This window comes from Serinus canaria, chromosome 5 (genome assembly GCF_022539315.1).
Source record: "Serinus canaria isolate serCan28SL12 chromosome 5, serCan2020, whole genome shotgun sequence".
NCBI classification, from domain to species: domain Eukaryota; kingdom Metazoa; phylum Chordata; class Aves; order Passeriformes; family Fringillidae; genus Serinus; species Serinus canaria.
Genome location: NC_066319.1, coordinates 60,427,069 through 60,454,712, shown reverse-complemented (window position 1 = coordinate 60,454,712; position 27,644 = coordinate 60,427,069). Strand labels below are relative to the sequence as shown.

Here is a 27,644-nt window from a genome sequence, read left to right as displayed (position 1 = left end):
GAGGAAGATGCTCTGGTCCACCTCCAACCTGGCAAGGAGGATGGCTGGGGGCTGGAAGGGTGTTCTCCAACCTGGCCACACTCCCAAGGGTCTCAAGTTTTTTCCCATGATCTTTTTTGCCAAGAAGAAAAGACTCAGCATGGAGGTAGCACAAATTCAGGATGGTCCCACTGAACCCCCAACCAGAACCAGAGTGAAGAAAAAGAAAAGCCAAAGAAAAACCCAACAGTTTGGATTTGCATCTTTTGCCAGGCTGAACTCAAGCTGCAGTTGGGATGTGAAATCAAATAATTTTGGGATGGTGAAGCTCCTGGGATAGAGAGGGGGAGGAAGATATGGGGGGCAAGGGGAGCTGGAGGGCGCACAGGCAGCAGAACAATGAGGAAGGGGCAGAGAGGATGTGCCAGGGAGATGCTGCTTTTCCAAGCACAGATTGGGTAGAAGGTGAATAAATTATGGTTGGCCCCAGGGGCTGCAGAAGGACCAGGTTGAGCCTTAAATGAGGTGGAGAAACACGTGGAAACAGAGGCTGAGTCACACAGGGGACGAGGTCCAACCAGCCAGGGGAGGCTGAGGGCAGCACACTGACCACTGGCAGCTGCTCCCAGACCTGAGCTAATGTTTAGCTTTGGACTTTGCCAAGTTGTCCAAGGGGCAAAGGAGGAGGAGGAGGATGAGGGCGGGTGACCCGAGGGGGGCTGAGGGTGGCTGTGAGCTGGGCCAGGGCCCAGGGCTGTGACTCCTGCACAAGCTCTGGGTCAGAGGGAGCCACTTCTGGGTGTAGTTCCTGCTGGCTTGGTCCTGCTTCAGCAGGACATTCCCTGACAAGGCCTTGCTGAGCTCCTCCATTTAGCTCACCTCTTCCTGATGAATTTTATTCCCTACACATGGGGCTCCAGACAGCATCTGCAAGGGCTGCCCTGAGGGGACACTATCATGGACAGGGTGAGGAGCCTGGTGGCACCACTGACAAGGCTGCAAAGGTGTCCCCAGCACTGGCCCAGGGCTGAGCATGTTCCATTGGCCTGGATAACCCACCCTGGCAGGTGCCTTGTCTCTATTTAAACCCCCTCTCCTGGGAGGTAATTAGGGACGTATCTATTAATTGCTGTGTCACAGCAGCACGGATTGTCCCTGTCACCACCGACGCTCCCTGGGCAGCTCCCACCAGACCATTGCCATGTGTCTCCTCTCCATCCCCACCAACTCAACTTGCAGCATCTCAAACCTTCACATTTTGAGTTCTACCTTCCAGGCAATTTTGCACAGCAGCATTCTCCAATCCCAGATTATTCTAATGACACCGTGGAAGAGCTAAAAATAGCAGCAAGGCATTTTGTGCCTCTCCCCCAGCAGCCGCTGTCAGGAGCGCGGGGACGGCACTGGCAGTGGGAGCCTCTGAGGTGTTTGCAGGGAGCGTTTGGAGAGTATCACACCTCCCCTTTCCCTTCCCAGCCCTGGATCTTTAAATATCTGGCCCAAATCCACACAAGCCTGTAGCTGCTTAACTCCTTCCTTGCAGTCAAATCCAAAGGAAATTGGGCACCTGGATGGGATGGAGAACATGGGGTGGTGGGTGCGAAACACTCCTGAGTGTGCCAGACCTGCAGGAGTGACTCAGCCATGGTGTGGGTGCTGGGATCCTCTCGGCTTCCCTGGGGACCTCTGGCTCCAGTGGGAGTCTTCCAGCTCCTGTGGGATTCACAGAGCCCACCTTGTCCCTCCCCACTTCACTTCCTCTCCTGCCAGGGCTCTCGGATGTCTCAGGGTCCTGCATGTGCCAGAAAATGCTGTGGGAAGCAACACCTGAATCCACGCTGCTCTCCCTAAAACGAGCCTCCCAAAATTGATGTGCTCACCCAAAAATGGAGCACTCCCCAAAAAAGTGATGCCCTGCCCACAAACCAGCCATGCTGGATTTAGCACCTGAACATGCTTGGCAGGGTGAAGCAGCAGCCTGGGGGCAGCTGCTCCAGGTTATTTCTGTTTTGTGGTTGGTTTTTTTTTATTTATTTAAGGCATCCTATGGGATCCTGCACTCAGCAAGGGTGGCTGGAGCTTGGGAATCCACAGGCAAGTGTGGACACCATTCTCCACACAGCCCTGCCAGCCCTCAGAGCCCATCAGGCATCGGCTGGGCTGGGCAGGGGGAACAAAACCCACAGAAACTGTCACCATCTTCATTCAGAGCAGACTCCCAGAGCATGGACTGGGAACGGCTCCGTGCTCCACTCTGGGCATGGCAGCCGGTGCTGGCATGAGGGCACGGATGTGTGTGGAGAGGCAGGGAGCAGCCAGGGAGACACCCAGCCCCGGCACAGTTTGCCCTCTAGGGATGCAGGGATCCAAACCGGAGGGGATTGAGCGCCTGCTCCGAGGGTGTCAGGCCAGGACCGCGCTGATGCGGAGCCGGAGGCGGGAGGGGCAGAGCAGGAGAAGCGGCCGATCGCTGCCCCCCAGGGGGAACAGAAACGCCGTGAGCCGGTGGCTGCCACGCGCCAGGGGCTGCACTGGAGCGGAGCAGAGACGGATGAGTCAGAGGATTCGGGCACAATGGGAAGCGCGGGCTCAGCACGGCCGGGGACACGCAGGGACAGGGACATGCCGGGATGGGGCCTCAAGGCTGCCAGCGCTGCATCACCCTGAGCAAACCCTCCTCCAGAGGGAAAAACGTGGCTTTTTTTCCTCTCCCGGGTCACAAGGAGAGGAAGGAAATGGGTGAACTCATGGCAGCGTGCACGGAGAGGGCTCTGCCATGCGTCCTCCCCGTCCTGCTGGCCGCTGGGCACGGCGCCGTCCTGCACTTCCCGCTGGCGCTGGCAGGGCACCAGGGACCACAGCCCAGCCCGGCTCCTTCCCCAGGCACCCCCGCTTCCCTCCTGCCCACTGCTGCCTTCTCACTTCCACAGTCTTTCCAGTTTTATAGATTTCCTTTTTTTATAACCCCCCCCCCCCAAAAAAAGCAAATCCAGGAGCACAAGAGGATTAAGAAACAGCCACACCAAAGCAGGAGCCCTTTTTCACCTCCTGATCCGAGTCACCCCATAAGCCCTCAGTCACCCCATAAGCCCTCGGCTGCTCCCACATTCCCCAGGGGAGCTGGTGAGGGCAGGAATAACTGGCACAGGGTAATTACAGGGCTGAAGATGGAGGTGATGCCTGGGCACAAGGTCCCATAGCTCACAGGGATGTGAGAAACCTCCCATGGCAAACTCAGGCTAGACCCAGACAACCATCCCACAGGGAAACTTCCTTCAAAAATGTTTCCACAGGCCAAAATAGTTTGACAAAATTTCAGCCACCCCTTTCTCTGCTCCTTGTCATCTTTCTTCCACTTCACATGGGATGGTGGCTGGGAGAAGCTGATCCTCAGAAGAAGACCCTAAACTTGGACACAAACTTGGACCACCATCACCCTGGAGGTCCTGGTCACTCTCTGGGGGCTGGAAACCACAGCTCTGGCTGCCCACGGGTGCAGGAGCTCCAGGGCCTCTGCTGCACAAACCTCATGGTTTGCATGACCTCAGAAAAGAAACTTTCTTTTTTTTGTTTCAGGATGTGAAAGGAGACCACAAGACTGTGGTCCCACGGCTTCCCCACCCTGGGATGACAGGACACTGCACCAGCAGCAAGCAAAGCAGATCAAACTGACACCATTTCAGGAGGGGAAGGCTGGGATCCCTCTCCTGGCATCCCACACACCCTACAGGCACTCGTGGGGCAGTGCTCGGAACATGTGCTGGGCAAGGAGCCACATCCACACCACCACTGTCACCAAGGAGTGTCCCCAACCCCCAGGCTGGGCTGCCAAAACACCAGGGGTTTGAAATCATGAAATTGCTGAATGGTTTGGGGTGGAAGGGACCTCAAAGCTCATCCTGTTCCACTCCCTGCCGTGGGCAGGGAACAGCTTCCACTACCCCAGGTTGATCCAGGCCCTGTCCAACCTGACCTTGGACACTTCCAGGGAACCAGGGACAGCCACAGCTGCTCTGGGCATCCTGGGCCAGGGCCTGCCCACCCTCACAGCCAAAAATGTCTCCCTAACATCCAGACTAACCCTGGCCTCTGGCAGTGGGAAGCCATTCCCCCTGGTCCAGGCCCTCCATGCACTGCCCACCTCCCAGGGCCCCCTGAGGTGGGGGGCAGGTGCAGCAAGGATGGGAGAGCCCCCAGATGTGACCTCCTGTCACTGAGCTGCTGAGTGATTGTCACCCTGCCTTTGTCAGTGTGCTGTTTGCTCCTTGGCTGGGGCTCAGGAAGTGGCACAACAGCAGCCACACAATTAATCCAAGGCACCGTTTAACGGACTGGGAGCAGCTGGGGGGAGCAGACCCACAGGAATAAAAACCCTTGCCCTTAATGCTGCAGGCAAGAAGTGTCATTTTCTAAGAGGAGAATCCATTTGGGCAGGACTACATGCCACAGAAAACGATTACACAGCTGGGGAGAACACTTTCCCAAGTAAAGCCACCAGCCCTGAGGGATGTGTGGGAGCAGGTCCTGGCCTCACACAGTCCCAGGGGCTCTGCAGCAGCACCAGGAATCACTCATGGATGGCCAGATCTGGACACCAGCACTCCTCCTGGCAGCTACCGTGCATCTCCTGCTTGTCCTAGAAAAGGGAAAAATACTCAAGCAGCACTGAGGGTCCTGCAGTTTGTGCCTGACACCATGACAAGAAGCCATCAGTGACTGATGTGGCTGGTGCTGAGCTGGCATCACACACTGTGCTCCCTCCCAGACCGCGTGCCCTCGATCCAAGTGGAGCTGGAACAGCTCCACTGGCTGCCACAGCCAGAAGTGAGCAGCCCAGCAGAGCCCCAGAGGCACCACAGGATGGTGGCACTGCCACTGCTGTCACCAGAGGGACAGGGCAGAGCACCCTCAAGGGCTGTGGGCTGAGCCAGCACAGGAGCACCAAGGCTCTCCCAGGAAAATCACAAGTGACCTCCACAGCACAGCCCACACAGTTTCCCATGGCTTGGGCTGGTGTTGGAGCCATGCCAGGAAATTATCCACAATTTAAGCATGACTTCAGGCAAAAGCCTCAAACTCCCAAATGTCTCTGCCTGTGATACCAAACCAGCTCCCACAGCAGCGGCACAGGGAGGTTCCTGCTCTCTCTTGTGAGGACAAATCTCAGCAAGATAGTGGGTACCCAGCTGGGATGTGGTGGATTTGGTGCTGCTGGTTCCCACCACAGCCAGCCTGGAGGCAGAGCCCAGGGTGAGCTCTCTTACATGGAGAGCTGGGACAGATTTGAGCTGGCATGGCAGGAGGCCAGGGACAGGAATTCTCCTGAGCACCTGCTGTGCCCCTGAGGCTGGGCAGAGCCTGACTCTGTCACAGCCAGACTTCTCCTAAGAGCCTGTGTTCCATGGAAGTGGCACCAAAACTCTCCAAGGAATCAGGGCAAGTCCAACTGGGACAAACAGGACAGGTGAGAGAACAGAGAGGTTGGCAAGAGGCAGGATCACCACCTCCCTCGCATCCTGTTTTCCGTGAGGGCTCCACATCCTCTCCTAGCTCAGAGCAGGCAGCCTCTCCAGACATGGTGGAGCTGAGCCCCAGTAGGATCTCATCCCCTTTCCCAAAGCCTTTTTTTCTCCCCCAAAAGCAGCAGTTTCACGTGGTGGCTCTGGGGACAAGGGGCCCCGCCCTGCTGCCCTGGTTAGCGCAGTTTCCTCTCGCAGCTGCAGAGCAGCAGCAGCTGGGTTTTACATCCCCCTCGCCGGGTGCAGCCAGTGACAGGAGGTGACGCAGGGGGTGACACGACCCAGCCTCCTCCCACGAGGTCCCTGTCATTTAGGGACAGTCACAGCCTGAGTGACACAGGCCCAAAGCTGAGGGCACAGCAGAGCAGCAGCCAGCAGGGAAGAAAAAGCACAACTTCTTCCCTTTTTCTTCTTAACAAGAGATCCGAGCCCCGTGCAAAAGGAAGTGCTGATAGCACACGGAAACAGTTATTCCATCAGCTCCAAACCCCTGGGAAAGGCTGCTCCCCTCTGCATCACCCCCACCACCGAGCAGGGTGCCAGAGTGTCCCAGAGTGACACCATCCCTTTGTGCCATCATCCCCACCACTGCGGGGATTTGGGGATCTTTTCCTCATTTTTCTGCAATCACAGCTTCCACTTGGGAAGCCACGTTGGTGTAAACATTCCAGTAAATCCCTTCCTGCAGGCCACTGGGTAATTAAGGAGCTCTTTTCATAACAAGGTAACAAATAACACGTGTGGTTTGACAAATTAGCTTCTCGCGTTCGCTAATCATCGCTCGGCAAGCCAGGACAGTGGTTTAGGATGTGGGAAGTTTGCAAGGAATTCTCTTACTGGAGATAAAGGGAGCCTGAACTCAGGGCAGGTGCAGGAAACTCCTGAGAGCCTGCAAACAAAGCTCCTCCCAACCCACCAGCTTCTTAGAGAAAACTCAGCCACATAACTCGTGCCTCTGTCACAGATCCAACTTCCACAGCTGCTTCCACCACAGAAAAGTGAGAATTCCTGCAAAATTCCTCCTCTGAGCCACCACTGAGCTCCAAGAGGCAGAAACACCAACAGCCACAAGGAACCTGCTCACCAGAATAATCTGAAGGTGTCAAACTTGAACACTGCAGATCTTTGCACTGGAAAACCACAGGTGAAAAGAGAAGGCAGAACGATTTTGCACAAGTGTTTTATCTGTGCAGGAACCAACACCACGACAGCCTCAGCTCCTGGAATGAACCTCCCAGGAGGGAATGACACAGGAAGCACAGGATGAATGAAAAACCCACCATCTGAAACCCGACTCCCGTGCCCAAGTTTTATTGACCGGCCGTTCGAGCCGCTCCCATTTTCCCCTCTCGGCGGTTTCGGCGCGGTGCCCCGGGATGGGCTCGGTGAGCGCTCGGCAGCGCCGCTCCCGCAGCAGCGGCACCAGCACACGCCCCCGCGCTGTCCGGGGAGCTCCGGCTCCACTCCCCGCCTCCCCGGGCCGCAGACACGGCCAGCCCACAGCTGTCCGGCCGGAAGGCGCTGTCAGACACCTCGGCTGCCGAGTCGGCCAGCCAGAAGCTGCTCGGTGCAGATGAGTCACAACCACACCGCAGTCCCTCTGTGGTGTTATCCCATCCCCGCTGCTCCAGAGCTCTGCCAGGGGACACATCCTGTGCTCAAAGATCTCACGATGGGAAATTCTGTCAAGAGATTTTCACAAAGATGACAGATTTGTAAGTGGCCTGGTTTTGTTCAAGAGCTGAGCCTGCACGTTGTGTCAGCACAATATGCAAAATATTTTCTTCACGCTTCATCAGTTAACCCCAAAACGATCAAAGCAATCCTGGCAGCTGCTGAGTATCACATCTAGAGCCTGGTTTTGGGGAGAGGGTGGCACAGCAGAGCCCACGGTGCCAAAAGCGGCACCAGGCATTTTATTTTTATTACTTTGGTGCCTCTAAACTCCAGTTTGGAGATCCCACCCCACCAGTGCATGGAAGCAGGAGAAATGTGAAGCTCAGAGGTAGTGCTGGAGAGGAAGGCTGGCACCTGGAGCACCAGGTTTGGGAACAAGGCAGCTCCTTTGTACAGCAGGGCTGTGGTTCCACAGGGTCCCAAATTTCACAGTCAGACTGGAGCACACCCCTGGAGTGCTCACGCTGTGCCAAGGAAACAGCAGCTCTGGGAATTCCTGGCAGCAGGAGTTGTGCTGGTGCCATGAACCATTCCAGTGCAAGGTGTCCCTGCCCATGGCAGGGTGTGGAATGAGATGAGCTTTAAGGTCCCTTCCCAACAACACAAGGCATCCTGGGATTCTGTGGGCCTACCATCTGCTTCCTGTGGATGCTCACGATGTGGATGTCCTCGCTCCGATACTCCTCGTCGTGCCTATCCAGGGGAATTTTCTCCAGCTCAAAGTCCCTCTGGAGCAGCTGTTCCACAAAGAACAGTTCCACAATCATTCCAGGCATCCCCCACCATCCAGCACTTCACCCTCATCTAAACTGCTCCAGCACTAACTTGAAGCTACAGACACCTGCAATACTCCAGAAAAATCTACTTAAGCTTGTGGTAAAATACTCCTGGAGGGATTTAAGAGATGTGTGGATGTGGTACTTGGGGACGTGGCTTAGTGGTGGCCTTGGCAGTTCTTGGGGGATGGTTGAACTTGGTGATCTCAGAGGACTTTTCCAGCCTAAATGATTCTGTGAATCCATGATTTTGCTTCAATCCCTAAAATGCTAAGCCAAACCACAGCACCTGCCTGTCTGCCAACCCCCTCAACTGAAAGGGAGAGGAGAGAAAAAACCAGTCTAAAATCCCCTAGTGTCAGCTCTGGGCCATGCTCAGATTGCCTGGGCTGAACCTGGCAAGGAAGGAAATAAATCATTTAAAAATACAGAAATCAGCCAGAAACACCAACACCTGTTGAGTTTATTGTGGGAGCAGCACCTCATCAGAGCTGAGCACGGCCCTCCTCAGCGCCAGGGCCCCACAGGAGTGTGAGGCACTAATTATCAAACAGGTGCTGTGATTAACACCTACCAATCCACAGGAATTCTCTCCCTTTTCATGTTTTTTTTGCAATATTACAGGTATTATATATAATCCTGCTCTCCTGCACAAGAGCTGCTTCTCAGCAGTCACCACAGGTGCAGAGTTAAAGCTTCACCGACCATCATCCCCCACAGCTGTTCTCCGTGCTGCTTTTCCTCACCTGCACACAAGATACAGCTGGAACATTCAATTACAACACTTATTAATGGGCTCTCATTAGAGAGAAGGATTTTTTTCAGAAGCACCTCTATCACTCAGGAGAGAGTTTTGAGTTCCTGAGCAACTTTGTATTTTCCCTCTGCTTTCAATGGAGCAGCCTAAAAGAAAATATGCTTAAAACTCACTTACTTCAAAGTATTTTCTCTCAATTTCAGGGTTCTTCCCCATCGTCCTCTGTTCATAGCAGCACAGCACACAAGTGTCAGGGCCTGTCAGGTCCTTCAGGGTCTTCAGCAAGGGCTCCAAGGACTGCCCAAAAAAGGTTAAACATTTCCCACGTGGATTTCAAATTCATTTCTCTGGTTACAATACCCTCTAGCTAAAGTCTTCACTCAGGAGAGAACCTCCCAGTGTCACTTTTCTGCTGGTTATTTTTAGTGCTTTAACTGGGACAAGAAGAATATGGGGAAAAAGCTGGGAAGCAGAGGAGAAAAGGGGACTCACAGGAGAAGAATTTCCCAGACTGACCAAGAAAACTGAACTGGAATCCAAGCCAGAAACATCCCACACTGCTGAGTGGGCACTTCCTCGAGGCACACAACAACGAGTACTCCTCAGTGTGTTTCAAAAGTGAGAGTTTTCTCAGTTATTCCTGGAGGATGGCTCAGATCCAGACCACAATGGAGGGAAATGGGATCAACAGGCAGGGACCCAGTGCCAGGGGCTGGTAAAGCCATTGGAAGGGCACTGGGACATGGGGTTTGTCAGGTTATTTCCCTTTTCCTGCAGCTTCCCTCAGCTCTCTGTGCACATCCTACAAGCTCCAGCTGAGGACACGAGGCAACTACAACAACCACTCACTCAGCTGTGGCAGGATTTCTCCTCTTGCCTTCCTAAGGAAAGTGTGAGGAGAACCCAAACAGCAGATATAACACTTTTAATTTCATTTACCAGCGATTTCAACAGTTCACATTCTGCTTCACCATTCCTAATGTCAAAAAAAGAGAGGTGGGGGGAGGCACAAACATTCAAATTGGGATTTTTAACATAAAAATAGTCTCTAGTTCTATGTCTAATGGCCTTACATCTATTAAAATGCATTTTCCAGTCTTGTTCTACCTACTCCTATAAACCACAGGGACCACGACATGAGCAAAATATTTATCTGAACACTTCTCAAACTAAACACACTGATCCCACCCCGTTCCTAAGAAACCTTTCTGTAGGGGTTTAGCAAAGTAGTCAATTACCTCCTCATAGTAAATGCAATCAGCCATGAGTATATAATCGGGGGGAGGCTGAAATTCTGTTACATCTTCACCCCTAAAAAGAACAAACAAGAAAAAAACCAACAAGAAGTGAAAAGAAGTTTTAGTGATAACACATACTAAAGGACTGAGCATAAATCTAGCTATTGTGTTCTCATATTAAGTTTCCCACTCACAGAGGTGTTTTGAAGTTATTTAGAAATTTAATGAAGGCAGTGCAGGATCACAGAATACCAGAATGGTTTGGGTGGGAAGGGAACTTAAATCCCATCCCATTCCATCCCTGCCATGGGCAGGAACACCTTCCACTATCCCAGGCTGCTCCAAGCCCTATCCAAACTAGCCTTGGACACCTCCAAGGGCAGCCACAGCTTCTCTGGGCACTTGTGCCAGGACCATCCCACCCTTCCAGCCAGGAATTCCCAATTCCCTATATCCCATCTAAACCGACTCTTTTGCAACCTGAACCGAGAATCCCCGTTAAAGCTGACCAGAGACATTAAATAAAGGCTCATACAAACCATTTCAGTACCTTGGCTCGGACGGACCCTGTGATCAGGTGCTTGTTATTCTCAATATTAACCATCAACAGCTCCTGCAGCTCCTCCAGGTCTGTGACAGTCACGTTCGCCCTGTAACACACACACGTGGTTGGGGAGTAACGCCATGGCAAGGGACACTCCGCACAGCACAGAAAACAGGGTTTAAAGGAACCGAAAGTGTCTGAGGGAGCAGACAGCGCCGGGCAGAGAATCCGCTCACCCCAGCGTGGCTGCCATGATGCCGACGGCGCCGGTGCCCGCACCCAGCTCCAGGACGTGGCGGCGGGCGAGGGGGCAGGCGCCGGTCTCCAGGAACTTGGCGAGCACCAGCGCGGCGTCCCACACCACACAGCCCACGCCGCCGGCCGCCCGCTGCTCCAGCCGCAGCGCTGGCCCGGCCCGCCGCTCCAGCTCCCTCACGAAGCCCGCCATGGCCGCGGCTCTGAGGCGGCGCGGCCCCGCCCCTCAGGAAATGGCGGGCGGGCCGTGAGGGGACGGCGCTGCCCGCCCGCTCCGGGCGGCGGGAGAGGCTGCGAGCGGTGGGTCTGGAGGTTTTTCCAGCCGGAATTGATTCCAGGACTCCGGCAGCCGCGGCCCTGAGGGAGCGCGGAGCCCTCAGGAGCCGTCCCTCGTCCCTCCTCACCCGCTCCAGCCTGAGCTCTCCTCAAGGTGTTGTTACAAACCGCCCTCCGCGATTTACAAAAGGTCTTAACAAACCTCCAGAAAAGGTCTTAATAAGCTTACAAAAAAGTTTTAATAGACCTCCAAAAGTCTTAGTAAGTCTACAAAAAAGGTCCTAATAAACATGCAAAAAGGCTTTAATAAACTTAAAAAAGGTCTTAATAAACTCAAAAGAGGTCTTAACAACCGTACAAAAAGGTCTTAGTAAACCTACAAAAAGGTTCATAAACCTATGAAAAAAGTCTTCATAAACCTATGAAAAAGGTTTTAATAAACCTACAGAAAAGGACTTAGCCTACAGAAAGGTCTTAACAAACCTACACAAAGGTTTTAATATTAAAATTCACAAAAAAGGTTTTAATCCAGCAACTGAATATGACTTGATTCTGCACTGACATCTTGAAGTTCAAAGGTTTTAGATTTCCCCCCCTGCCCTTGGATATATGGAAGGAAGTTTTATTACTTCGTTTCTTTATTTCTTTTAGAGCAATGGGAGGCCTCTTGGTGGGCAGCAGATTCCCCTTGAGAAGAAGTTTTCTGAGGGAATTGCCTTTTCCCACACAAGCCAACTTCAAACCCAAACTTCACATTTTTTCACTTCCAGCATTTTTTTTGTTGTTCTTTTTACCTAGCCCTCTAATTAAGAAGTAACTGAAATGTTATTTATTGCTCTCTTGAACCATACTGGTGGGAGTCTCACTGCCTTTGACCACTTTCCAGGGCCATATTATGATATATTTTACTGTGGAATATTCAAAATGGTTCTGGCATAAGCACTTGTACAGGAAGGCATAAAGCCGACATCTGTATATTCTAAAATGTGGTAGAGAATTTCTTCCTCTTCAACAACACATGAAAGTCTGAAACAATATTATTCCTTGTTTAGCAATAGCTGCTGGTGGGGACTTCAAAAAAGTTAATGCAAAGAAACTAAGAAAGAATTCCACTTTTCCAAGTCATTCTCCATTTCCTACCCGCATTCCCAGTCCATGCATCTCAAATTTGGGACGTCTTGAACCTTTTAATAGCAAAATGAAGCAGTTCTATAAAAAAGTGTGTTCTGCCCCTTGCATGAATGCATTCCAACCCTCTCTTCTTCCTCAGGGAAGGAGCACAGAGGGGACAAGCAGTAAAAAAAACAGTGTTCAAGAGATAGATGGAAAAATTCATCTTCCCAGGAGAAAACTGGGGGTTCTTGGTATGATCCTGTACAGGGCCAGGAGTTGGACTCCTGATGGATCCCTTCCAACTCAGGGGATTTCTAATTAACATCCCTCTTCAGTCCTATCTCCTTTCCAAAAAGGAGAATTTTCCAAATGGAATGCCCAAGACAATGGGAGCAGCTTAGGCAGACTGATGAGAAGCTGCAGTGTGATTTGGAAGCCTGGGATGAGCCAAAGTGAGACCAGCAGCATGGAAAATTGGGCTATTTTATATTGTCAAAAATGCAATTCCCAACCTTGTCCTTGCAAGGAACACACACTGCTCAAGCTCTTAAAAATTAAGAATGGGGTGATTTATTAATCTTGTTAAGAACTCTGATACAAAGCACAGTAAAAGGCCACAAACCAGTAAATAAAATGTGGCTTGTGAAGGCCACTTTATAAATGCTGCTACAGAACTACCAGTAAAACAGACTCACTCTCACACCAGTTCAAACATGGGCGTTCGACTGGCAAAGAAAAATTCCATTCACTTATCAGTTTAAAAAGTTTAATAAAGCTTGAAGTGTTTGCTGGTTTAAATGCTACCAATTTCCAAAGTGGATTCACGAGTTAAGTGTAGATCTAAAGGGAGGTATTAGGTCTGGAAGGCAGGACTGCTCCCGAGCCAGAGGGAACGCTGCTGGCCGGATCCAATCCCAGGAGTAGCAGACTGTGTTATAGGCCTCGAAGTCAACTTCAATTTATACATGTCATTAGCATATCTGTAAATATACAATATAAACAATTGTACAGGCGCATAGCTTTGTTCTCCACAACAGCAGACAAACTCTTTAGCTTAAGACACCTTTGCCTATCCAAACAAAAAAGGCACATCTGAACAGGATGCACATGAAGTACTCGGGATCCTCCCCGAGATCCGGACAGGTACTCCCCCTTCATCCTCTCTCCAAAGAACCAAGACCAAAGGAATATTTTGGTATTTAGATTTCAACCTATTTTTTTTCTTTGTCTTCAGCAGCAAATCAATGGCAATTAAGACATGGCATGAGAATATTCCAGAACAGGAGCTGTCACTCAGGAACCTCAAGGCAAGTGGTCAGAGGTTTCATAACTGTGACGCCCTGTATCCTTGTGTTGTTTGATCATCCCATTGCTGGGTTTCCTTAATTAAAAAAAAGGCCACTAGTGCTCAAATTTGAAAAAAAATTCCACAGACGCACCTTTTTTTTGGCTCAGTGCAATTAAATGATGTCAGTTTAAATTCACTTAGTGTAGTTTACAGTGCAAAAGGTCTATTTTGTGTCCTGGCAGAACGGTCGGCACTGAGGATGTGAACCAAGGCAATGCTGCTGCTCACCTGAGGCTAATGCTGTCCAACCACACAGGCTGGAATGTGTGTAGTCTGAATTTTTTCCAATTTAAACCTTTTTTTTTTTTTTTTTTGATCAGCAGCACTTTAAGAGCATAATTTGTGAAAATACTAAAATACACTGCCTTTTTTTTTCTTTTGAATAAATTAAAAAAAAAAAAAAAGAGGAACTTTACAAACAGTATTCCAGTGTCAATGACTACTATGGCTAAGGTCATTGAGGAGTTTCTGCATTCTCTAGCAAAGACAGTCTGTGCAAAGGAGGGTGGGAGAGCTCCCTTTTGTAAGTCTTTGGTGGCAGTTTGGGTAGCTGGGGGCTGGAGTTGTGGCGGGGCGGCACGGGCGGCACGGCCGGCTGGGCCAGGTTGTTGTGGCTGGCGCTGAGGACGCAGCAGCGGCGCAGCACCCGCGGGGAGGGGGTGCTGGGAGGGGTGGCCGGAGAGCTGGGACCCGAGCCGGCCTCCCGCAGCCACTCGGGGTCCCGGGGGAAGCGTCCCAGCGGCGGCGGCTGCAGGCTCAGCGGGCAGTTGATGAAGTGCTCGGGCGGGCGGAGCGGCACCGGGGGCGGGGTGTCGGGGACGGGGTCCCGGGGGGGCGGAGGAGGAGGGCTGTGCAGGGGCTGCTCCAGCGGGGCGCTGTAAGCAGGAACGCGAGGCTGGATCTTTGGAGGCGGCGGCTGCCGAGGTGGGATTGCTGGAGGATCGTCATCAGACTTGGAATTTCCCTGCGGTGGAGAAAAAGGAGGTGTAGGAATGGAGAGCACGGAATACCAGAATGGTTTGGATTGAAGGGAACTTAAATCCCATCCCATTCCTCCCCCTGCCATGGGCAGGAACACCTTCCGCTATCCCAGGCTGCTCCAAACCCTGTCCAAACTGGCCTTGGACACTTCCAGGGGCAGCCACAGCTTCTCTGGGCACCAGCACCTCCCCACCCTCCCAGCCAGGAATTCCCAATTCCCAACATCCCATCTAAACCTACTCTTCTTCTTCAGTTTAAAGCCATTTCCCTTGTCCAGATGTTTGGATAAAGAGCAGTCTTCACTCAGATGAGGAATTCTCCTGCCCCCTTCTAGTGCTGCTGTCAGAAGCACGGCAGCTGTGCCCTTGATGGGAATGTGAACACTTTGTTCCTGAAATTCCTAGCAGGGTTTGGACACTGGGAATCCAGGAAACTGGAGCTCTGCATCTCAAAGTCTTTTACACTGCCAGAGCCCTGTTTGGATCAATGGTTGAACTTGACAATCTTCAAGGTCTTTTCCAAGAGAAATGATTCTAGATATTCCCAAATTTATCACCACAGTTATTCAATCCAGGACAGCAATACCTTAGCATTGGAAGCATCCTGATCCATCTTTTTTCGTGGAGGAAGTGGAGGAGGGTTCTGAGGTTCATCACTCAGTTTAGGGAAGCTCCCCCAAGAGCTGAAGAAAGTCTCTGGAGAAGGAAAAGCAGATCTTTTACTCCTTGTGCAATATCTGAGGAATATATTCTGGAATATCAAGCCAAACTTAAAGCAAGTCAAGTAAGATCTTTGTGCTCCACAGCAACACGAACCAGTAACTTCAGCAGCATGAAATCCTTTAATTCACTGCTTTAATCAGATCTAGGCCTCACTAAGTGTTCTCCTATGTCCAGTATCAAAAAAAGGCATCAGCAGTCAGCAGGCAATGCTGAGGGACAAGAAAATAAATCCAGGGAACTCCAAGTGAGTTCTTAAAGAGGGAGAAAAAAATCCTCAAATTAGGACATAACACACCCCCTGACTTGTATTGGTGATTTCTGTCACACCTTTGCTTTTCCTCTTAGGAGTGCACTGAGCTCTGTGTCTACATCAGGCCTGTGCTCTCCAGCTGGAAATTAAATGAATCATATTTTAAAAAATGTGTGTGGAATAAATAAAAAGAACAGCTGAAGTCACAGGTGAATGCAGGATATCCCTCACAGGTGTGGTACAAAATGTGTCTCTTCCTTCCCAGCAACAGAGCAGTTATTTTCACTACATGGAATTAGGAAATTATCGAGTTGCTATATTTGTAGGTTTAGTCAAACAAAACAATCATCAAGGACATTCAAAATAGAAAGAAAATCATGTGAGAGCCTGGAGATAAAAACCCAACCCAAACTAAACCAGCAGTTTAAGTTTCAGGCTTTACATTCTTTACTGGACATCTGATCTAAAAGGAGCCCTTCTGAATGCAGCCCACATTCTCATCCCAGATTTCAGATTTTAGTCCCCACCGAGCTCTCCTGAACCCAAGGAAGGCAGAGTTAAAATTTAACAGAGTTCCAATACTCACTCGACTGAGGCAAGTTCACAGGAGCGAAGATGCTGTTGTTACCTGGGAAATAAAAGAATCCATTAAACCATTTCCAGACAGAACCATTGCACTGCAGCACATAACAAATGCCTGAATAACCCAAGAGATGAGAAAACCCCCCAGGTTTATCTGCTGCAAGCACAAATGAGAATTTCTAGTGTAAGACATTCCTGAACTGGAGAATTTAACTCAGGCTGGGAATTCATTTCATTACTTCACATGTTGCAATTTACATTTTTAAATCCTGGCACACGGGCACCCCCAATACATTTGGGGAGCCTGAGGGACAGCACCAACGACGATGAGCCCACGATGAGTTGTTGTTTACCATAGGAACTGTTGAGGTCGATGTCTAAGAAGACGCTGAACTCGGAGGACGCCGACACGGGCGGCGTTGAGGGCGTGCTGGGGGAGGTCGGCGCCGACGCCGCCGTCTCCTGCTCGGCCTCGGTGATCCTGCTGAAGCTGATCTTGCTGGGCTCCTTCTCCAGGGGCAGGGGGTGGCTCCTCAGCGTGCCCGACGTGGAGCCGTGCCTGCCCGTGTTGGGCCTAATCCCGGGGGATTTCAGGGGATACGTTGTTTTCCTGGGCTGGAGACAGGGGAGCAGTTAGCACTGCAACGTTCCCAGCACTGTTCCCAATACTGCAACATTATCAACACTGCAATGTTCCCAACTGCAACATTCCCAGCACTACAATGTTCCCAGCACTGCAACGTTTCCAGCACTGCAACGTTCCCAACACTGTTCCCAACACTGCGACATTCCCAACTGCAACATTCCCAACACTGTTCCCAGCACTGCAATGCTCCCAACACTGCTTCCAACACTGCAACATATTCCCAACACTGCAATGCTCCACACTACACATTCCCCACACTGCAATGTCCCCAGGCACTGCAACATTCCCAACACTGCAATGTTCCCCACTGCAGCATTCCCAACACTGCTGCCATTCTGCAACATAGCACGCTGCAACATTCCCAACACTGCAATGTTCCCCACTGCAGCAATCCCAACCACTGCTGCCATTCCCCACTGCAGCATTCCCAACACTGCTGCCATTCCCCACTGCAGCAATCCCAACACTGCTGCCATTCCCCACTGCAGCATTCCCAACACTGCTGCCATTCCCCACTGCAGCATTCCCAACACTGCTGCCATTCCCCACTGCAGCATTCCCAACCACTGCTGCCATTCCCCACTGCAGCATTCCCAACACTGCTGCCATTCCCCACTGCAGCATTCCCAACACTGCTGCCATTCCCCACTGCAGCATTCCCAACACTGCTGCCATTCCCCACTGCAGCATTCCCAAGGCTCTGTGAGGTATTTTTGAAGTATTTCCCAAAGAGCAGCACAGGGGTACATCTGATGGGAGGTGCAGTGTTATTTACACAGCAGGATTTGCTGGGAAGTTGTGGATGCAGCTGAAGAAATCTTTTCTTTCCCCACAAGTATGAGGAATGAAGAGTCCAGGTTCTGCTGCCAACCAGGACAAAACACTGGGAAAAACAGCCTTGGGAAAGAGAAACTGACTTCAAGTGCCCCTCAGAGCTGCAGCACAGAAACAGCAAAAGCCCAGAGGGTCACCAGGCCCTGCACACAGCCAGGAGCAAGGACACACTTGGAAACATGGTGTCCCTGTCCTCCAGTTTATCCAGGACACAATTCCTACACCAGGTCACTGTGTGGACAAACCCAGCCTGGCTAGGCTTGGCTGTAATCCAGCACAGATCAAAGCTGAGCCTTGCAAAGCCAATTATGTCCCCATCTTTCAGTGGTGTCCAGCACACTGCAGCACCCACAACTGGATTTTCCTGAAATCCCAGTAAGATTCTCTCTTAGGAAATCATGAGCTGTCAAGAATTCCTGCCCAGCTGACTGGACTCCTATTTTTAGAAAGATTTTAATAAAATTACTGTCAGAAGGATTTTTGCAACAGCAATTTCTGGTGTTTTCTTGCCACATTTGTAACATCATCTTACTCATTGTTCTAGCAAGAGATGGCAAAAATGATTTATAGCTCTCCCAAAAAATTAGACATGGCTCCAGTTCCTCAGGCAATTACAACATTTAAAAAACAAGTGCTCTAAATTGTGATTTTCTTGCTTAAAAAAGAACTCTGAGCTCCAGGATCTGGGGTTTTAAACCCAAAACTGCTACTCCTTTAAATGGAACTGTATTTTCTTCAGCAAAAAGGGTTGCACCTAGTAAAGTCTGCAGTTTTTGCAATAACACAAAATATTTAGACAAAACAAAACCAGAAATTATCTTAAAGAATACTGAATATATGTATAAAAGTAATATTTTAATTAAGATTTATTGGTATTGTGAAATGAAAAATATTACTCCATATTTTATCATATGACTGTATGATAAGAAATACAAACTTAACAGCAATATTTCAAGTTTTGAGGGGAAAAAAGTGAGTTTTAAAATCAGACAAAGATAATATATTTTAGTAGTTACAAACATCAGGAGTAGAAGTATTTTTAAATCAAGTTTAGGTGGAAAATCAACTCAGGATAAGGAATTATAGAAGAAAATATATCTGGCTGATTGAGGTAACCATGTGTTACTTCCATGGTGGTCAGGGAATTGTAGCAATTTAATTTTAATTAAATATTGAAGGAATTGGACCTGATGATCCCTGTGGTTCCCTTCCAACTCAGGGTGCTCTCTGATCCCATGAGATTTCAGGAAATACTCACAAATCGAGGGGGTTGCTTGCAGTTCCGAGGTTCAATCTCCAAGGACTTGTTGAACAGATAATCTGTAAACTCCTTTTCTGGGATCTTCCCCATGGGATTGAGATTTTCAAAGAATTTCTGAATGAAACAAGTAGCAAGAATATTTAAAAAATAAGCACACAGAGAAAATCTTAATGAAATACTCGTGATTCAGTGATTCAAAATGTCATTTTCCACCACTTTTGGCTGCTCCGTTGTGTGGTTCTTTGTTGTCTACCACCCACTGCTCCCCCCTCTTTTGATAATCACTATTCATGCAAAATTAGTCCAGTGGTGGAAGATTCTTTGGCATTTTCCCTCCTCTCCAATCCCCAAAGAGATTTTTCATGGCTGCTCACCCGGATTTCTGGCTCGACCCGTAAGCAGTAGGGCTGGTTTTGATACTGCTGAATTTCTCCTGTAATTTCAGCCACTTTTCTCCTCTTACTGAAGTTAATTAATTCCTTCCCTTGTCTTTTAAGAAAGTCAGGATTCCCTTCTTCTGTCTTCAAGATATTTGTTAGGTATATTCCTGATTAAAACAAAAGCAGTTTTTAACCATACATCTGCAGCAAACTCAACTTCAGAGTGACACCACACAAAAAATTTGATGTTACTTACCAAAAAAAGGCACACAGGGAGGGTTGATTGACTTCAGCTTAGCTAAATACTTCTTAAAATGATCTTGGCTTAATTCTACTGCTTCATCCAAAACTCTTTTTTTCCTTTCTTGGAGTGCCTGAGTTGTCAAAATTAGAAGAAAAATAGGGATGGAAATGTTCTCAACAGCATGGTTAGCAAATACAAGGCAAATTCCTGGCTCTCTGAGCAAAATTTGGGAATTGAAATGAAGGTTTCAAAGAACCCCTTGTGGCAATGGTTTGCTCTGGATTGAAGCCCCCAATTATTCAGTCATGTGGATCCCAAAGAAAAGATTCCAGATTACTGAAAACAGATTATTATTTTAACTTTAAAGTTATTAAATTTGGTATTTAATAAAAATGTAACATTTGATTTTGACTTCAAGGCCTTGTGCTGCCTTTCAGCCATACAAAACTGAAATAATTTTATTCACATTCTTGTTTTTCTGTTTTACTCCAGGGAGGCTTTGCTGCCAACGATGGATTTCACCCAGAACCGTGTGGGACCCAGCTCTGGATTCTGATTTAATTTCCTTTTCCATGCTCTAAACTCACCTCAAATGTGTGATCCAGCCTGTAGACAGAGACAGAGTTCACAGCACTGACAATCTCCAGAACACCATTGAAATTGTTGAGGTCCTGGAAGACCTGCAGGATTTCGATGATCCTGCTCAGCACAGCCACTCGCTCCTCGAAGTTCTCTGTCTCCACAATGCACCTGATCAAAAGATGCCATTTGAGAAACACTGAGAAATAAAACCTGACACTTTCTGAGTTATTAAATCAATTTTTTTCCATGAAAACCCATCCTTCATGCAGATTTTGGCTCTCTCCAGAATCTCAAGGATGAATTTCTGTAATCACATCTTACACATGTTCGAAAGCCAAGGGAGGATTTGCAGAAATAAACCAGCAAAGCCCAAGCACATCAGGGGAAAAGTGCTCAGTGGCACTGCCCTGCACTCACTTCTCAAACCACAGGGTGAGATTTGTAGTGTGACGAATCATTTTCAGGAGATTTGGGGAGTTCAGTTCCTTATCTTCCTTCGTCCACACGCTGCCAACGAGTTCAGAAGGCTGCACAGCCCTGGCAATGACAAAACAGGAGGCAAAATGCTCAGAACCAATAAAAACTGTCATTTCTGTCTCTGCACTGATGGATTATTTCTCCCCCTAATCACAACCTGATATTTCACAAATCCAATCCCACATCATCTAATACAAACCACCATTTTTGGAGTGCTCAAGTACAGATGAAATACATTTTTATCTTCATTGAAATTGGATAACTTTGAAGAAGAATTTTCAGATAAGAAATTTACAAAGGAGTGAGTTTAATTTTCTGAAAGGGCAAGAAAACAACTTCAAAAAAGTTAAAAACTGAAAACAGGAAAGTGAAGCACTTGCAGCAACAGGTTGGTTTCAACACAAAACCTCCCATCACTGAAGCAGGATTTTATAATTTGAATTTTGTAACACTCCTGAATTATCTCCCCTGCATTTCTGTTGTCACAAGTCTGATATGGAGATAAAAACTCTTTTTTTTCCACTCCTTTGCATATTTTAACATAGAGCACACAGCAAAGAAACCTCTTCTTGTAAAGTTTGGAAGTCACAGGGTATTTTTGACCAATGGTGTGAATGAGGAGCATTTTTTTGGCTGAAACAATGACAAAAAAGGTGTGAGAGTGTTGGAACCTCGATGCTGAGAATTTTAGACTTTGTGTGTTGAAAGACACTGACCCCCAAATAAACACTACATTTAACCTGAAGCCACAGAGAAAGTTCCCAAAATTATATAATAGCACTAAGATTATGAGTGTAGCGTTTAAATAGAAGTCTGTAATAGAACATAGCAGAAAACTCAGAGGTTAAAATTTTAAAAGATAATATCTAAATCAAGACAGAAGGTTTAAAGCAGTAGCTAGTTTTCTTCTTCACCTTCTTCATGAGTTTAAGTAGTATTGTATAATTAGACAGAAAAATCCACGTTGCAAAACACAAATAATTAGTTATTAAGTTAAAAGTAGAAATAATTTCAGAGTTATTTCTTAATTAAACAGTTTACTATTAAAAAACCTTGTAGAAAGAGCTAAACAAAACCATTTTGTAACTTATTAGTGAAGTACTATAAAACTCAGGACTTATAACACTATAATATAAATAAAAAATAATAAACACTTTAGTCCAAACACAAAAAATACCATCTCAAGCACTTTCAATCCCAACCCTAACCCAAGAAAAAAAAAAGAAAACTGTCTTAGGTTGGAAACGGGGGTGTGTATTCTATTCCTATCTGATGGGGCAGTTCTCTGCTGTTCCTGGGGCAGGTTTCTTTATCCCTCCCACAGCCAACACTCCCTGCAGGAGATCTCTGCTGTCCATGGCCACTGAGTGTCCCTGCAGGGCTGATCAAATCCCACCATCCCATGGGAGATGCTGTGCCCAGGGGAGGAGCCAAGCATTCCTCCCTGGATCCAATCTGCCCTGGGAACAGCCCAGCAGCCTTTGCCCACTGCATTCCCAGAGGAGCAGCTTTCTGCTGCCCTGCATTCCCAGAGGGAGAGCAGGCCCATCTCCAGCAGCCCTGGAGCTGCAGAGGAAAACTCCCCCCTTGTGCAGGATCCCTGCTCCAGCAGAGCCACAGCTGGCACTGCAGGAGGGCTGAGCCCCCCTGGGATGGGACTGTGCCACCACCCTGAGCCCCCTGGGATGGGACTGTGCCACCACCCTGAGCCCCCTGGGATGGGACTGTGCCACCACCCTGAGCCCCCCTGGGATGGGACTGTGCCACCACCCTGAGCCCCCCTGGGATGGGACTGTGCCACCACCCTGAGCCCCCCTGGGATGGGACTGTGCCACCACCCTGAGCCCCCTGGGATGGGATTGTGCCACCACCCTGACACACAGGGGGCAGAGCATGCTCTCACTCTGGCAGAGTTGTTTTGTATTACTGCATTTTTAAATTTTATTTTCTTCTCTAATAAAGAACTGTTATTCCTATTCCCACATCTTTGCCTGAGAGCCCCTTAATTTCAAAATTACAACAATTTGGAGGGAGGGTGTGGCATTCACATTCTCTGAAAAATCCCTTTAACCAGGATTTTTCTCCTGGGAAGCTGAGAAGCCTCAGAGAAAGGGAAACCAATAATTATCTTATTTGCTTCTCCTGTGCTGTGCCCATGTCGAATGTGTTTGGAGATTGTTCACCCACAGGTGATTGTTCCATTGGATTTTTGGTGTGAGTGTTTTCACTCTTTGGCCAATCAGGGCCAGGCTGTGTCAGACTCTGGAAGGAGTCAGGAGTTTTCATTATTATCTTTTTAGCTTTCTGTAAGTATCCTTTCTGTATTCTTTAGTATAGTTTAGTGCAGTATTTTTTAATATAACACAGTATCATAAAATAATAAATGAGCCTTCTGAGAGCATGGAGTCAGATCCATCATTCCTCCCTTCATCTGGGCACCCCATAAACACGACAGGAAATATTTTCCATTTCCCATTGCAGGGAGGCTCCTGCCCTCCTTAGCAGCCCTGCTGTGTTTCCAGCCCCAGCGAGAAGAGGAGCAGGAGGGAGGGGAAGGGGCCCTGCCTGTAGAGGTCGGACTCGAGCAGGGTGAGCTGCCGGGCGATCTCGATGGGGTGCAGCGTCATCAGCTCCAGCGCCTCGCCGTGCCCCACGCGCCACAGGTGCCACTCCAGCGGCGGCGGGGGGCTCTCGAAGGTGATGTTGTGGCTGACCCCATCTGCCTGGGCTTTCTTCCTCTTGATGATCTTAGCAATGGACTCCACCCACTTCTTCATGGATTTTCCTGTAGAAGAGAAATCATTAAAAAAAGAAAAAATCCCCCATGCTGTTTTTAATGCTGTTGTAAGTTTGGATTTAAACTGACAGAGGGGAGGGTTAAACTACAAGTCCAAGAGGGGAAAAGTGAATTGGTCTTGTTGTAAGTGGTGGATTTTAATAAATTCATGTTCTTTCATAAATGCCAATGTTATAGAGCAACCTCTGGGGAGGGAATGTTTTGAGTTTGTAAATAAATATATTTGGGAACTGGAGCTCAGGCTGGAGGGACTTGTGACAAAGGATGGAGGGACAGGACAGGGGGAAATGGATTCAAACAGTAGGAGGACAGGGTTAGATGGGATATTGGGGATTGGGATTCCTGGCCGAGAGAGTGGGCAGACCCTGGCACAGGGTGCCCAGAGCAGCTGTGGCTGCCCCTGGAAGTGTCCAGGGCCAGCCTGGACAGGGCTTGGAGCAGCCTGGGATGGTGGGAGGTGTCCCTGCCATAGCAGGGGTGGCACTGGATGGGATTTAAGCTCCCTTCAACCCAAACCATTCTGGGAAGTTCTGATTTTAAAGGACTTTTGGTAATTTAGTGAAACCAACTCCCCCAAAATTTGAATGTACACTCAGATTTCTGCATTTCTGCACATACACGAATCAGCTTTTATTTCTCTATTTTTTCCTGACAGGTTTTTGCACCTGTATCAGCTGCCAAATAAACACATGTGAAACCTGTTCTACTTAACCACATGCTCTGACAGTTTTGGTGTTGGCAAAAGTGACCCTGTGTCCAGGGTCTTTTAATTGTCTCAGAATTGTGTTGCCCAATGTAAGACCTGGCACACTGAAAATGAAAACCTGGAATTGCCAGGATAAAGATTAAACATGCCAACACTGCTGCCATCCACAGAGGCTGCCAAAAAAATCTAGTTCATAAAGAAGAGATACCAAAAGGGCCCAATATCCTCTTCTGAAAGAATAATGATTTTCAGTTGGAACTTTATATCAATGGGAAAAATCAGGATGGGAAAAACTCAGTAAGCAAAAGAGAAGGAATTCTCTGTGGAGAAGGGGAAGGTGACAGCCTGAATTACAGAGTCAGGCAAGGATGACCACACTGTCCAAAAGGAAATACATTCCAAGTATTATTATCATCCTAATGCTTGAAATCATTTTTAGGAGCTGTTTAGGCTCCAGGCCAAACTTCCTCATGTAAGGGAAGCCTCATAAACAGCTCAAGTAAAGGCATTAAAATTACTCATGTGTGTAAAGGTATTCTCAGGCCCAAAATCCACCAGGGTCAGCCTGGGAAGTTGTACCAAAACGTGGGAAGGGAACAGGACCCCCCTTACTGCACCTCTGACACTGGAAATGAAGGTCTCCAGCCTCTCCAGCAGCTCCAGATCCCTCTCAAAATCATAAAAATGGTGCTCGACCCAGTGCCGGAACACATTCAATATTCTGGGGAAAGAGGAAAAAATACTCAGTTTCTTTTAAAGGATTCCCATGGCTTATCCCATGAAAATGAACCACAATCCTACAAAACTCTAGTTACAGATTCATATAGTTGGTGACTCTCAAAACACACATGGACAAAGGAGCAGAGCAAAGGCTGAGCTTGGCAGGGGTTTAAAAACCTAATTTATAGGTTTTAAAGAACAGTTTTAGCATAAATATAGCTTGGTGCTACTTTAAAATCTAATATAAAAAATGCCAGTGTTGAGATGGTTTCAGAAGAGGAAGAGACTTTACAAAATCAGATAAAATTGGGATTTCCAATTTTCCTTGTAATTTCCTTTTTTTCTTTGTGTGCTTTTTTTTTAATGAAAGAGCTAATTAGGATCTCCCACTTGTTAAGAAGCAAATTTGTCTTTCATTCTTTCCTACACACCAATTTCATCTTCAAAGTTGTTGTTACTGCCCTGCTTATACAATTTTCAATGACCCAAAAAGCCTGATTAGATCCAGGAGATCCTTTAAGGATAACACTGAACTTCCTCTTGATTTTTCTTTACTCTTTCTTATCCAAACCCCAAATAAATCAGTCTCTAAAAGTGAACTCCAGCTGCTTTTCAGCCTTCTGCACTCAGGATAAATCAGAATAAAAAACTGGGTTTTCTCTTCTTCAGGCAAACAAGCTGAGCTCACACCTTCAGCACTTTGATTTATCCAGGTGCAATTTCTCACTTGAGCATGGAAAATTCCTTAACTCTCCTCTTCTCAGTGTGCAAGGTAAGAAATAAGGTTTATCCCATAAAAGAATTTCTGCCCAAACAGATCATTCAGGCTGGAAATCAATGTCACATTCCAAGAGGCAAAGTTTTAATCCAAGTTTCATGTAACAGGATCTTATCTAATCCATCTCTGCCCTTGAGATCCCGTGGTGAAAACTCTGGGAAAGGCAGAGAGTGCCTGGCTCTGCAGACTGCACTTCCAGCTCAGCTCCTCCTCCCCATCCCCTCCCATTTGTGCCCAAGCCCTTTCATGCCTGGGCACTGCATTTTCTACAGGATGGAGAGTGCAGGGAAGCAGGGAGGGAAGGGATAAACACCTTCAATTCTCCACCTTTTCCCCAAATTGCAGCCTCTGAAGCAGAGGTCAATGCTTTTAACCACACTGGAATGCACAAAGTGCTGAGTTTATCCTCCAGCAGCTCCAAGTCACTCATTTGCAGCTGGAAGACGGCTTCAAGCTACTGGAAATACACAGGAAGGATCAAAAACAACTCCCAGAAAACAGCAAAAGCAGGGAAAGCACGAGCTGAGAGGCAGCTCTCCCAGGAACTGATAACTGTGGAGACTCCTGGTGCTGCTGAACCCCCAGGAGCTGATAGAGTGGGAACACCAAGGGCCTGATAAGCTGCCCAAGGCCAGCAGCACACAGGAGGACCAAGGTTATGGTGAGGCTGTGTGACTTGGATCACATTCAAGGAGCTGGTGGCAGCTCTGTGTCGAGGAAAACTACAGGGTTACCCACAGATTTATCTTTAAAATATTTTATATATATATGCACACAGGTTTCTGATAAAAAAGGCACCTCTGAGTGACTTTCTGAACACCTCGGAGGTACTGGCATGTCAGTGTGACCTTTGAGTCAACTGTTGTTGTTCCAACAGCAATGTGTGGTAGCAGAGTAACTGAGGGTTCTCTGTGTGTGTAATTAAGAATTACTATTAGTAAAATTAATGTGCCTTTAATAGGAACATCTTGGTGTTACTCATCAGTGCAATGACTAAAAGTTGCTGAAGCAAACACTGCTTGTGATCTGTGTCTCCTCCTGTCTCGATCCCCAATCAGGGCAACAATTACTCTCATTCATGCAAGAAATGCTTAATTGTTCCCCAAATTAGCTTGGTCAGCAAGACCTTGAAGATTCCCTGCAGCCCACTGCAATGTGCAGCACAGACAAGAGTCTCCCTGTCTGTGAGCAACCACATCCACAGGCCTGGGAAAGGGAGTGAAACACCAGCAGGGCTGGAAAACTGGGAACAGAGGAATTATCTTCCCAGGGCCTGGGAACAAGGAATGCTTTGAGAGCGTGGCCAGCCCCGCTCTGAGCTCCACATCCCTCACCCACAGGCGCCGTGGGTGGGGATCCCAGCTGGGCCAGCTCCAGCTCTGGCAGGCGCTGGGATGATCAGGACACCGTTTGGGATATGATGCTGGCAGAGATGGCTAAAGCCTCCAGCAGAGCTCTGGCAGTCAGGGCAGGCCAGGCTGGCAGTGCCAGGCAGGGCAGGGGGCACACACCCACCTCAGCTGCACGGGCTGCACGTATTCCTTGCGGAAGCGCTTCAGGTCGGCGCTGATGGGCTGCTCCCCCTTCTCGATGGCCAGCCTGTCTGCCTCCGTGGGCTCGGGCTCAGGGATCTCAAACCTGGGGGAAAACACCACTCAGGGATGGCAGGCAGGACAAAACACAACCCCTCCGTGCACAAGCTGCAGTTTAGAGAAATGTTATTGATAGAAACTCAGCGTGGGGAGAAGCAGGTGCTTCTCTGCCACCCGGTCTGCCTGGAATTCCCTCCTCCCCAGCTCCACACCCTGCTAATTCTCTGCTCCTCTGCTCATCACACCATGTCTAGACTGGGATAGAAGGTTTTTAAGGACCTGCTGGCATGATTAAAGGAAGATTAGAGGAGAGCTTAAGAGCAGCTTTACCACACTGCATTAAAATGCTGTTTCCCTTAATTCTGTGCCTTCAAACAAACTGCCTGGAACGTTTCTGTCCTAATTTCCATTGTGCACTCAACTCTCTCATGAGCCAATTCAGCAGTTCACAACATCACCACCCACAGCCCAGGCACACCAGGTGCCCCAGCTCATACCTCATTCAGGTATCTCATTTAAACTGGGAAAGGGAAGCTTGCACTGAAAACCTGGATCATTGTTTGAAAGGTCTTGGTTTATAAACTTCACTAGAACACTGACATTAGACACT

General features: G+C 48.5%; 2 protein-coding genes across 3 annotated transcripts in view; both read right to left on the bottom strand.

The window, feature by feature from the left end:
• Positions 1-6,662: 6,662 nt before the first annotated feature.
• VCPKMT (valosin containing protein lysine methyltransferase) lies at positions 6,663-10,938 on the bottom strand. Of its 2 annotated transcripts, XM_050975724.1 has the most exons (6): positions 10,727-10,938; positions 10,486-10,596; positions 9,947-10,019; positions 8,886-9,005; positions 7,808-7,912; positions 6,663-7,180 (listed from the first exon to the last, which is right to left on the bottom strand). In XM_050975724.1, the coding sequence occupies exons 1-6, from the start codon at positions 10,936-10,938 to the stop codon at positions 7,166-7,168; spliced, it is 636 nt and encodes a 211-aa protein (XP_050831681.1). In that variant the 3' UTR covers positions 6,663-7,165. The 2 variants fall into 2 exon arrangements, with proteins under 2 accessions (XP_050831681.1, XP_030095771.2); XM_030239911.2 differs by having other exon boundaries at positions 6,663-7,912.
• A 1,743-nt stretch (positions 10,939-12,681) lies between these two features.
• SOS2 (SOS Ras/Rho guanine nucleotide exchange factor 2) overlaps positions 12,682-27,644 on the bottom strand; it is a 48,348-nt gene continuing 33,385 nt past the window's right edge. The window contains exons 12-23 of the mRNA XM_050975445.1: positions 26,958-27,080; positions 24,562-24,665; positions 23,007-23,226; positions 20,382-20,501; positions 19,970-20,132; positions 19,395-19,512; positions 19,133-19,305; positions 18,756-18,872; positions 16,371-16,632; positions 16,022-16,063; positions 15,049-15,158; positions 12,682-14,446 (exon numbers count right to left, since the gene is read on the bottom strand). Of these exons, the coding sequence (XP_050831402.1) occupies positions 13,937-14,446; positions 15,049-15,158; positions 16,022-16,063; positions 16,371-16,632; positions 18,756-18,872; positions 19,133-19,305; positions 19,395-19,512; positions 19,970-20,132; positions 20,382-20,501; positions 23,007-23,226; positions 24,562-24,665; positions 26,958-27,080 (2,062 nt within the window). The 3' untranslated portion in view covers positions 12,682-13,936. The remainder of the gene's footprint in view (positions 14,447-15,048; positions 15,159-16,021; positions 16,064-16,370; positions 16,633-18,755; positions 18,873-19,132; positions 19,306-19,394; positions 19,513-19,969; positions 20,133-20,381; positions 20,502-23,006; positions 23,227-24,561; positions 24,666-26,957; positions 27,081-27,644) is intronic.